General features: G+C 39.4%; 1 protein-coding gene across 1 annotated transcript in view; it reads right to left on the bottom strand.

The window, feature by feature from the left end:
* nrxn2b (neurexin 2b) overlaps positions 1-13,526 on the bottom strand; it is a 1,139,450-nt gene that overhangs the window by 593,353 nt on the left and 532,571 nt on the right. Inside the window, exon 8 of the mRNA XM_034676291.1 lies at positions 7,269-7,430. Within this exon, the coding sequence (XP_034532182.1) occupies positions 7,269-7,430 (162 nt within the window). The remainder of the gene's footprint in view (positions 1-7,268; positions 7,431-13,526) is intronic.

Below are 13,526 nucleotides of genomic sequence, written 5' to 3' on the forward strand. Positions count from 1 at the left end.
TGGGGGGAGAAGAGAGACCTGATTTCACAGCCCACCACTCTGACTGGGAGCTGAGAGAAAACAGGCATACATCACACGCCGTATGAACATGGCGTGTGGGTGACTTTGAACACACACATATGAGCACACACACAGCAAATAAAAAACTTCATAAGGCTTCACTGCCTCTTTTGGTGCCTTTTTACTCTTCTTCTGCTGTGCTCTTCCTTTGGATTCCTGCTGCCTGGAGGGTGCCGGCCAAGCGTATCAAAGGCGTTTGACCACGGTGGAGGCATGAAAGCTTTGCCCCGGACCATAACACCACTGATAATCCGAGCTGTGCCACTGAACTAGCACAGGATGAAACACACTACTGTCTACCCCCCGACCACTTACTTCCCTCTTTATTTTCAGCCACTACCACTACCCTACCTGCCGCTCTCAGTTACTCTCATTGCAGGTTTTCTTGGTGCCTTTCTGCCTGGTTACCTCTTTGTCTCAGTTCAGCTGATGCAGTCATTAGAGCTTGACCCCAGCGGAGGAGCTGAGATCATAAGACTCAAGAACAGTGTGAACAACCAGTAAGCCCGGGTTTCTGGTAAGCCCAAGATTGGATCACACACTTTATCTTTGTGAACAATATAAACACATCAAAAAACAATAAAGAAGAGGTGCTGATTCTGTACTGCAGTGTGTTATGCTTCCCTCAGGTTATTTTTCATAAATATGTAGGTTGTATATGATCTTAATCTCTGAATATGCCATGAATGCAATTTTTAACGTACCTAATAACCAACCAATTGTAGGGCTGCACGATTTATATCAAAAAGAAATGCACAATTTTGTATTTAACACCCTGATGATATTATTTCATCCAATAAAAACTAACGATAAAAGTACAGTAGGTAGCAGTATCAGAGCCACCATTACATGCAGAAAGAAGAGAAACATGCATAACTGCAAAGAGCTGATGTGAAAGTAGAAATGGTGTCGCCTGTGTGGATGTTTGTCACTGTTCCAGAAAAGGATAACATGACCTCAAATTGTTGAACATGCGCCTGAAATATTGCAAGAGGAGGAGAAAGTCCTGAAGTGTTAACACAGCAAGTCTTTTAAATCACAACAAGTCTTTAAGGTCATCATGAAAATATGATGTATTGGAGAAATACGCAATCTGCATCTGCATCTAGCAAAAGCATTGCAAAATTAACAAACGTTGGAGACCTGCAGAAAGTTTCCCACAGACAAGAACATGGTGACCAAAGTTTTTACAAGGCAAGAGACCAAGGATTTCAGCGGCAATCGGTGAATTTGAAAGAACGTCCTGAGTTGCTGTTACTTTACAGACGTGTCATATCTGCCCTGCATGATGTCATCTCTACACATACACAGTCTGATCCACAACAACGTCAGTGACACAAGTTTGACCATGGAAATCTGATGTTAGTCCAGTGAGTATTCTTAGTTCCATGGCCTACATCTCCACAACTGTCTGTCAGAAATTAAATCTTGGATGGCAGACGACTTTTTAAAACTTTTGAAGCACTACATGGACTTGCCCCTCTTTATATAGCTTTTTTAATCCCTTCGTTTTGCTTTCCATTTGTTCTTGTTTTTATTGCCAACTGTGAAGCACTTTGCTGCCTGTATTGAAAAGTGCTATATAAATAATAATAATAATAATAATAATAATAATAATAATAATAATAATAATAATAATATATTATAATAATAATAATAATAATAATAATAATATTATAATTATTATTATTATTTATTATTATAATTATTATTATTATTATTAGTAGTAGTAGTATCATTATTATTATTATTATTATTATTATTATTATTATTATTATTATCATTATTATTATTATTGTTATTATTGTTATTATTATTATTAACATTAATATTAATATTATTATTATTTATTTTTTTATTATTATTATCATTATTATTATTACTGGCTGGATGAAGACATTGTTTCTAACTATTCTGCGCTTCTGTATATACTTTATTTTATTTTGTTTGATTTATTTTATTACATTTTATTTTATTTTGTTTGATTTTACTTTATTTCATTTCCTTTTTTTCTTAATTTCCTTTTTTTCATTTCATTTTATTATATTTTACTTTATTTTATTATATTTTATTCATATTTACATCTTACTGTATTCCTTCTTTCTATTAATATTTTCTGTCTTAAGTTCTGTTTATAAGATCATACTGTTATAACTGAATTCTCCCTTGGGATACATCAAGTATTTCTTATTCTGATGATTCTGATTGTTGCATGCTCAGGAGAGCTCTGGTTCACAGTCGCACAAAAAAAAGCAACAACTGAGTCAGAGCTCTTTTTAGTTTATTGTGCATTAACACAGGAGATTACAGTTAGAATTGATAAGTGCAGAATAATAATATGAAACTTTTCTTACCATAGTTCAGCCTTTCTTATCATCAGATGCGCATAAACAACAAACTTTAAAATACTTGAGTGTCAAAAAAGCATTGGTAATCTTACCAGTGTCGGTCACAGCAGCAGGTTGTAATTGCTGACGAGTATTGGTGCAAGAGATCCTTAATGTGCATTCCTAAAAAAATTACCTAATAAATAAGCAGTCAAGCAGCTATGTAGAATATGATGACTTGGGATTGTATTTCTATTTCTTTATTATTCTTGCAGGTTTATTTTTTCTTTTGTTTGTTTCTTCTTTGCCTGCCTTCTTTCTGCCTCTCCCTCGTCAGAATCACTGATGTTTTGCTGTCAATTAAGATATGACACCTTCTAAAGGTATATGTTTAGGAGGCTGAACAAGCTGCAAAGCATGGAGACATTATACCAAAGACTGAGATCTCAAAGCCATTAAAGAGGAATATATGTAATTGATTAGATGGATGGCATGCATGGCAGCATGCTGTAATGATCGTTTTCCAATCCTTCAACAGAATGAAGGGTTATCATATGGTATCCTATTTATAGTAATGTGAGGCTAAACTGTTACACAGATCCATATCATTATCACCTTTCCCATGCTCAAGCCCCAGAACACACATGTTTGGAGTCACTTTATAAATCACATGAGGTCCCTGAAGAGAAAACATGTTTGGAGCCACTTCACATGAAACCTGCAAAAAAACACAACAGTATGGAAACTTGTCTTCGTATGATTGGCTTCTGGAAGTTAAATAATAAAGTGTCTCATGCTGTCAGCAAAGCATGTCACTTGATTTGAGGATAACAAGATTTCCAGACTCCTCCCTTGACTTGACAAGGTTTGGAGACGTGTTTTGCAGTGCTGACCCAAACTAAATCTGAATGAGACGAAGCTGCCCTTGGCGAAGGGTCAAACATAAATGTCAGTGTTTGATGTTTGCAGTAACGCCACGCCTCTCTGAGACTTTGTCTGGAAAGCTTTTTCTCTTTCCTCTCACACATTCTCACCTTACTTTAAAATTCTGACTTAATCATTCACTTTCCCTTTTCTTGTGTTTGTCTGCTTTAAGAAACCTATTAAAATGTGTAGCTGACAAATGCTGTTACATTATTCATGGGAACATTTCTCTGATTTGATAACATAAATATTAACGTTGCGGTTTCAATTCATTCTTCGACTTGTGGCTATTTGTTTTCGGTGTACAGCATCCACTTGCGCTCGGCTGCTTCTTTGGAGATCCATCAAACAGTCTTAAACGCTTTGCTCTCAAACCATCTGCTCTGACTCCCTATTCCCAGCACTTTGCTCACAGTGCTTCATTTTCACCTCTGCTGTTAGCGCTCACCATTGTCTGTTCTCCCTCTCGCTCACACACCCGCCCCTCCCTTCCCCGTGCTCCGTCTGTACGTCGACTGTAAATCCAGCCTCGTCTTGATGAGGGAGAAGATAGTTAAACGCCTTGGGAAGTTTAAGACCCACTGGGGATCCTTTCCGATAGCAGCCCAAATAATGAAAATGTAATTCTGCAGGCATAATTAAGTTAGAGATAGGGCGATTACTGTGCGATCCATTAAAAGTGATGGCAGAAGTAATTACTTATTCAATCAGCGCGGTTTTATGAGGAAATGCGATGGCACCATGTTGCGTCGCCTCTACACAAGTCATTACATTTACAAGGGCATAATACTTTAAGCAGTGATTGGTCCTCTTGGCAGCTTGTTAGGCCATGAATTAAAGCCCGGATGAAAATAAAAGTCATTTTTTTGTCAGAGTGGAAGAAATAAAGTTTTTAAAAGGCGACTGTCCTCTACATATCCATCCACCAGTGTAAGTGGATGTGTATTAGTGTGTAGCTGTATGTATAAATCAGAATCTCTGGGTGGATGTGCTTGGCATGCAGCGTGGTTAGCAGGAGAAGAAGAAGAAATAAACACTTGAAACTGATTCAGGATTCTGTATGTTTAACACCTCCTACTCTCAAGCATGGGAGTAATATCTGCGCAGACTGATTACTCTGCAGAGGCTGTGTGAGAGTCAACACAAATGTGATGCTGTGAGGACGTGTGAAGATGACGCTATAGTCTGTCAGTCTGCAACTTGATGTGAAACTACAGGGTAGCAGAATTAGCAGAAAGCTAGGCTATCCTCAATACAGTGTTGTATTAAACAAATATCAATTCAATTAAGCAACCTTCACATGTGCATTGCAGATGTTGATAACTGGAAGGCAACCAATTTCTTACAATTAAACTCAGAAAAATCTGAGATAATTATTAAAGGTCCAGACTTACACCAACATAATATTTCAGCCCATCCTGGTTCACTTCCATTTAGTGTTACTGACTCCTGTAGAAACTTTGGTATCATCTTTGACTCTCACCTCAGTTTCAATAAACACATAAACTCCTTTGTCCAATCAAACTTCCTTCAATTAAGAAAACAGTCATAAATTCAGTCATTTGTATCAATCAAAAACCTCAAAACAGTAAGTCATGCTTTTATTTCATCCAGGTTAGATTACTCCCATCTCTCACATAATAACCTCAATAAACTTCAACTGATCCAGAATGCCGCAGCCAGACTCATAACCAGGTCCAGCAGTGGAGAACACATCACACCCATTTTAAAACCACTTCACTGTTCTCCCAGTCCGTTTTAGAATTGATTTTAAAATGATGGTGTTGACTTTTAAAGGTGACATATCACACTTTTTTCATCAATATATATTGGTCTAAGAGGTCCCCAAAACATGTCTTTAAAGTTTATGCTCAAAAAAACACTTTGAAATCAGATTTTGGCATGCCTGAAAAACCCTCTTCTTCAGTCCTCCTCAGAACACTCTGTTTTCTCTCTGACCACGCCCCCTCAGGAAGTGGATGTGCCTCTGCTGTCCAGCACGTTGATCTAATGTTTACATGTTGGCTGAATATACATGGCTGCTCAGAGATCACATTACTTCAACCCTCTGAATCTGATCCTGACGGAGAGGCGCCTGTAGCAGGACCTTTCTGAACGATTGGTCACAGATTTAGTGGTTCTTGTTGTTTTATTTATCAGTATGTAGACGTGTGTCTTGGTACACAGCTACGAACATGTAGCTATGTGGCTATGCTAACTAGCGCTAGCACTTATCCATGATAAATAAAAATCATCCACTAGATCTTCAAATCTGCAGACCTGGGAAATAAAAAGGACCTCTACCAGAAAGGCAGCAGGACCTTTCTGAAGGATTGGTCACAGATTTAGTGTTTCTTGTTGTTTTATTTGTCAGTATGTTGACGTGTGTCTTGGTACACAGCTACAGCTACAGCTATGAACATGTAGCTATGTGGCTATGCTAATTAGCGCTAGCACTTATCCATGACAAATAAAAATCATCCACTAGATCTTCAAATCTGCTTCGTGGGGAGTAAAACCGAACTTTGTGTTTATTAAGACAGCCTACAACTAGCATGCCTCCCTCCTAAGCTCCTTGTTAGCACACATTTGTGCAGGTAATGAAAAACGGAGGGGGGATTCAGTATTAGTTTATACAGGCTATGGGCTGAACAAGCTCCGAGCTCTGACTCCGTGACAGACCGGATATTGTTGTTACGTAACAAAAAAACGGCTCGTTTCACACACATTTACAGAAAGGTGTACAAAATCAAAACAGGGGCAGTATGGATTTTTTTCATTCTCGGGGGGTTTGTAGACATGCCAGGGACACATATTTCAGGTAGAGAACCATTAAAAAGTCAATTTTGCATGATATGTCACCTTTAAAGCTTGTAGGAGGTCGGTCAGCTCCAGACTACATGCTCACCTCTTGACTCCCTAGGAGCCTTCATGTAACCTCAGATCCTCCCGTAGGTCATTACTAACTATTCCACGCTCAAACAAAAAAAACAGAAGGCGATGGAGCATTTTCTGTTCTGGCCCCCAGGCTGTGGAACGACCTGCCGGAGGATATCCAGGAAGCTTTTAAAAACTCACTATTTTAGACTTGCTTTTTATTGATTTTATGGTTTATTGCTCTGATGCTTGTTTGAATACTACTTCTGGATAAAAATATGTTCTTAATTACTGCCTACTGCTTTTTAAAAAATGGTTTTAAAGTGCTTTGTAACTTGTTTTGAAAAGCGCTATATACATAAAGTTATTATTATTATTATTGTTCAAAGATCACACACATATTTTGCACCAGTTGAGCTGTTAACACCTGCACATAAGAGCATTACACCCATGTCTTTCCTTTACAGACTTAATGTCAACCTCAATCAGAATATCCCATCATAAAACACACCAGCTGCAAAATCATATTACTAAAAGCTTTGAATAAAATTAATCCAATGAATTAAATTACATTTCCACAAAGTCTGTTCTGCTAAATGCTGCCAAACACTTCACACTGTATCATTGACAAAATGCATCCTTATTTTTTAAAGGCTTCAACAGTTGTCAGATCGTGCATTGCTTCATTGTCAATAAACATATGCCACTGCATGTACCTCTGGCCACTTCGTCAGCTTTACCACAAATGCGTTAGAGAAGAAGGTGCAAGTGTTGCTCCCTAATCCTAATTCAGTTCTAGGTATAACTGTTGGTGCTGCAACATGTTTAATTTCCCATTTGCTACCAGGACACGAAAAACACTGGTTCCACTTCAGTGACAATTGAATTTAATTCAAGCATGATACCACAGGGTTCAGGCAAGGAGGACAGAGTCAGTGTGAGCAGGTTTACACTTTGCAAAAGGCCCAAACGCTGCCAACAAACAAGCCAAACCAAGCATAATATTTTAAACTTGATGCACACTGCATGTCGATGAGCATGTATAGTAGCTCCTACCAGAAATGATGTGAAACTACTTACATCTTTGAGGCATCCCATGAAGTTGTTGCTGACTGGTGAGCCCGGCAGGTCAGCCGTATTGGGGCTCCCTCCGATGTAGAAGAAGTCATCAGAGCCCAGCATGGTGTAATCCTCCTGGGTGTAACCAGTGGTGGTCAATATACCATCCACTGAGATGGTCACCTGGCATGGGCATGGCCCAAAAGAGACAGATGAAAAAAGACAGAGATAGAGGGAGGAAAACAGAGCAGGTATAGAGAGGAAATAGAGAATGATGAGAGTGGAGAGAAATTAGAAGAATGAAGAGGAAAAACAAGGAAGAAAGTGGATTAAACACCGGAGATAGGCGAGGCTGTCCCCTACTTTGTATCGCTTGGTTGGTTGGTTTTAGTGCAGGTCAGACTGAGGGGTTCACTCTGGAGTGCAGTTGCTGAGAGAAAATCAGTGCTGTTCACTGTCAGAGACTATCAGATGCAACGTAGGATTTGACTATACTGACTTAGGGTGGCTTAAAACAAAAGGAAAACCTGTTTTTAAACCTGTAGCTATCAAAGAACAACCGCCTAAAAATGCCACATTACATTTCACTCAAAGCCGAGTGCACAAAAGAAATTTAGCAGGTAACACACTTTTCAAAATATCTTCAGAGCTTTTGATTTGAAGATGTATTCCTCAACATCCCTTTAACAAATCAGTCCTCACTCCAGGAACTACCACAGAAAATAATTCCTCTTTTCAATATTCAATTGCCTAAAGTCTTGTCTTTTGTGCAAGGTTACACAGTCTGCGCCACACGTTTGATCGCTAAGGGAGCAGCAGGCACCAAGTGGAATCAAACACACGGCCGCGAGCAACTGGTACGAGATAGTGTTCAATGAAATGAAGAAACAAGACTCAATGTCCCCAAAAAATAATTTAAGAGCGTATTAATAATGGGTGTTTCTTTGATAATCCTCCAGGCTCTGCAGTAAGATAGTGCTGCTTTTAATTATTTTACTAGTTCAAACGCTGGATTGATGACTGCATTATGAAGTATCACTACCTAACATATTGAGCGTGGATTACTCTATTAAAACAGAATGTGGGGAGAAAACCCTAGAACACAAAATACCTTAAAAAATGAGGTGAGCCGTTTGAAATGCAACACCAGACACCCGCTCAGTTCAGAGTATACCTGAATGTTGAACAAAATGAAACATTACGTCCCCTCAGGTCGTCAGAAAACATCTTAAATAAGGATAAAGATTTCCTCCGATCAACTTTATATCAGATTTATCTCAGATAAGAGCTTCTTTTTTTAAATTCTACATTACACTCATTAAACTGCAGTAAACTGCTCCACTCCTACAAGATGCTAATGAGTATAATTTGGCTAATTGTATCTGCTATCAGTTCTCCAGCTATGCTGCTCAACAGACATCCTAACAAATAATGTTGTTTGATTTGGGAGGGATCTTTGCAGTTAGTGACCAATTTATTGTCTAATTATCCTAATGGAGCTGGTCTGGGTGAAAGTGGAGCACTCGTGTCTCTGATTCAACATCTGTTATTCTGCATAAACGCACGTCGCTAAGATACAACACTGCAGGGAACAACCATCTGCTTTCCATTACCTTTGCAAACTCAAAAGTGACGCCAGCACAAACTATCTTCCAACTTTCCAACTTTTCCAACGATATTTTAGATTGGGAGTTTTCAAATTGAAGTATCTCATTTGTTATGTTAATTTCTGAACACTATTTTCTAAGTTTTGCACAAAATACATCAAACTGATTAAACACAATTTCAAGTTAAGCAAAGTCTGGACTGAAAAATCTTAGCAACTGCACTCCAAAGATCAGCCACCCCATCTGAGTGCTGCTTATCTTGTTTCTTGAAAGTTTTTTAAATTCTTTATTTGTTGATATTGTTGGTTTGTATTTTTCCGTACTTCCCTTCTTAACAGGGCAACTCATTTTTATGTCTGCTGTGGCAAGTTGGTGAGAAAGAGCGAACATCGGTTGATAGCCGCGGCGTGTCGGGGTCATCTTTGAAGATCTCGTATGAAGCTTTCAGCGAGGAAACGCCCTGTATCTCGTTTTGACAAAAGAGACTTTACACACGGCAGAGGAGGCAAACAAAGGGGGTGGAAGTCTACCGATAAAGGTGATTTTGAACGATCCTACAGAGACCTATGGTACCACTTGGAAACCGTCTATGGATGATGGCACTACGACCTACCAAGAAAGAAGGTATGATGATAAAAGTCGGCATATTTAATGGCTAGACTAAGCTCTTTGGGTTTTGGGGACTATTTTGTGAAGGGCTTGAATATGCTAAGGGAGTAGCATTGACTAGCTGCCAGACACCTATAAAGTTTTCAGCTTAAGAGGGGATATCAAAGATTAATGGTGTATTTTTTCCCTTTCTTTCTCTTGCACTCTCAATCATCCAAGATTCAAACACTTCAATGATTCACCAAAGCTTCAAGAGTGTGCACGTACTTAAAGTCTGCCTGAAGAAGACACAGTTTACACATTTATTCATTGTTCAACGAGAGGTTGGACAGAATCCCTGAGAGACAACACGTCACATATTCAAAAAGCAAACACATTTCAGTCAAACATTAAGAAAAGCAATACAAGTATCCAAGAGTTTCTGTGAAGTTATCAGGTAACAGCTTAGTCTTTGCTCCCACCTAAACACTCGCTCTAGTCACATTACATGCACTTTCATTAATGGCTGGAGAAGCTAAATGTTGCTGATTTTGGAGGCTGATAGAGGAAGTATTCTGGTGTTCCTCGCTTAAGGAAGTCAGTCAGTTTTTACATCTCAGATTTGAGATAGATTGGTCAAATATCAAGATTGATTAAGATACATTCGGCTAGTTGTTCTCTCTAAGATACTATATATTGGGATTAATAACATGGAGTCTAGTAACACAGATTAGACATGTGTTTTTTTGTTGTGGATACTTTTCTCGTGACCAAGAAGAGAAAAACACACAAGGCTCATTTACACCAAAAACATAGTTTAGATACCCTGGATACGGCTCGTTCTCCAGACCCTTGGAGGGTCAAGCTCCACATGAGATCCCTTAAAGGTGACATATCACGCTTTTTTCATCAATATATATTGGTCTAAGAGGTCCCCAAAACATGTCTTTAAAGTTTATGCTCAAAAAAACACTTTGAAATCAGATTTTGGCATGCCTGAAGAACCCTCTTCTTCAGTCCTCCTCAGAACACTCTGTTTTCTCTCTGACCACGCCCCCTCAGGAAGTGGATGTGCCTCGGCTCTCCAGCACGTTGATCTAATGTTTACATGTTGGCTGAATATACACGGCTGCTCAGAGATCACGTTACTTCAACCCTCTGAATCTGATCCAGAATCTGATCCTGACGGAGAGGCGCCTGTAGCAGGACCTTTCTGAAGGATTGGTCACAGATTTAGTGTTTCTTGTTGTTTTATTTATCAGTATGTAGACGTGTGTCTTGGTACACAGCTACGAACATGTAGCTATGTGGCTATGCTAACTAGCGCTAGCACTTATCCATGATAAATAAAAATCATTCACTAGATCTTCAAATCTGCAGACGTGGAGAGTAAAACCGACCTCTACCAGAAAGGCAGCGGGACCATTTATGAAGGATTGGTCACAGATTTAGTGTTTCTTGTTGTTTTATTTGTCAGTATGTCGACGTGTGTCTTGGTACACAGCTACAGCTACAGCTATGAACATGTAGCTATGTGGCTATGCTAATTAATGCTAGCACTTATCCATGACAAATAAAAATCATCCACTAGATCTTCAAATCTGCAGACGTGGGGAGTAAAACCGACCTCTGCCAGAAAGGCAGCGGGACCTTTCTGAAGGATTGGTCACAGATTTAGTGTTTCTTGTTGTTTTATTTATCAGTATGTAGACGTGTGTCTTGGTACACAGCTACAGCTACGAACATGTAGCTATGTAGCTATGCTAACTAGCGCTAGCACTTATCCCTGATAAATAAAAATCATCCACTAGATCTTCAAATCTGCAGACGTGGGGAGTAAAACCGAACGTTTGTGTTTATTAAGACAGCCTACAACTAGCATGCCTCCCTCCTAAGCTCCTTGTTAGCACACATGTGTGCAGGTAATGAAAAACGGAGGGGGGATTCAGTATTATTTTATACAGTCTATGGGCTGAACAAGCTCCGAGCTCTGACTCCGTGACAGACCGGATATTGTTGTTACGTAACAAAAACACGGAAGTCTGAAACGGCTCGTTTCACACACATTTACAGAAAGGTGGAGAAATCAGAACAGGGGCAGAATGGATTTTTTTCATTCTCGGGGGGTTTGTAGACATGCCAGGGAAACATATTTCAGTTAGAGAACCATTAAAAAGTCAATTTTGCATGATATGTCACCTTTAATGCCTAATGTTAATGATAGCTTACAGGACAAATGAATGGTTGCTGAATTGTTGTTTACTGTACAAACACCTGTTGTTTATTTTTGCTTGGAAAGAACTTTTTGAGAGGGCCGGTGCTCTGAAAATAACACAGTGTGATAACTAATGTAGTTTATTTCTTTGGATAATCCAATAATAACAGCAGATTCTTATGAAAACATGAATGGCTAGTTGCACACGTTTGGCCATCTTCCTTAATTTATAACCATCCAAAAACAGACAAACAAACAGACCATAACTAAAAGTAGGAACATTTGGAAAGAAAATCACACAAATCCATTCTGATCCAGCTCCCTGCTCCTGTTCGATCCCTTTGTTTTTACCCAGCTACTCCACAAACAACTCTTTAGCCAAGTACACACACAAACCAAACAGTCCTTGCTGAACTGTGTGTACCAGATTGAAATAGAAAACACGAACTGATGCTGTTTACAGCTAAATATACCGCTAAGTGATTCATGTTGCTCTGAATTGAAATCATCAGAAGCATTTTATTTTACGTATTCACACGCCCTGATGCTCCTGCGGTGGGCGAATGCTTTCTGTTATGTTATTAACCTCCCGTTGTATTCAATCAATTTTTCCTCTGTTGTGCTTGTTACTCATACACCACCAACTGCCTACACATCATCAGAGCTTTTGTAGGGTATGGTGAACTAGAGCTGCTCTCTGTATGGAGACCCGCAGTGCGCTCAGCTGAGCGTGTTACTGCCTCATTGACCAGATCCGGCTCTAAGACTGTGAGCTGGTGGCAAGTGAACGCCCCGTGAAGTAGTTTAAGGAAACGAGGGTCAACATGACTCCAGCTGTGCTGGGAGTAACACAGACGAATCTTGAATTGCACATCAGATGTCTTATTGAATGCAAGAAGGCAATGACACTACACTAACACAGATCTTACTTTAGTGAGTTTAAATTGAGATCTCATTGACCTCACAGAGTGAACTAGAATAATTCTTTATTATATATTAAAGCTCCTGAACACAACCAATTTGAAAGACTGACTTCCAAACTTGTGAAATGGGACTTTCCAAGAATACGGCTGCATCCCATCCCAGCACATTTACTGTGTTTTCGTTTCCAGGAGTCTAGTGCGGCTACAGTGATATTTAAAAAGATGATGAGTGGGGGCAAAGGTTCAGATACCCCAACAAGAGGAGTTTGAATGAGCCCGGTTGGTATGGACTGGCTTGAGAGGAGAAAAAGTGCTAGCCCTGAGGTGTTTGTTAACCGTAACCCCAACATAGAAAGGGGTGGAAAAAATGAATATTGCACTTGATTGGTTTGAGAGCTATATTAGACAGGCCTCGAAGACCTACAAAGGGAAACAGGTTTGTACGAGGACCTAACCCTCACTGTTCATAAATCTTCTCAGTGGGTGAACACATCGTGTTTTACCTTCAATTCCCAAAAGCAATTGGGATTTTGAGCGTCCAATCTTGACTTCATCCGGAGTCTGTGGTTTCCTTGTCAGCAATTTCCGACTTATGCTTCACAGTCTGACAAAGAAGGGACACCTACCAGTACCTTACCAGAGAGGAGGCGACTACCTTACCTTAGAAATACATCACTTACCATCGTTGGCACTACACTTGACATCGGTCAGAGAGCTTTTTCGGGGAGAAATGTGTTAAAATTCACAACAGTACAGTTAATGAACGATCACAATTAGCACAGATTGCTACCACCCATCAGCTTGGGTCAAAGCCAGAGCTGTAGGGAGGAAGGATGTTGCAGAGAGAAAGAGAAAGATTTCTATCCAGCGTTGGACTTTGATAGGTGTCTGGCAGCTCGTTAATATGTTTTAATTAGGTGTAATTATATTTGGTTGAATTCTAAAT

This window comes from Notolabrus celidotus, chromosome 23 (assembly GCF_009762535.1).
Source record: "Notolabrus celidotus isolate fNotCel1 chromosome 23, fNotCel1.pri, whole genome shotgun sequence".
NCBI lineage: Eukaryota > Metazoa > Chordata > Actinopteri > Labriformes > Labridae > Notolabrus > Notolabrus celidotus.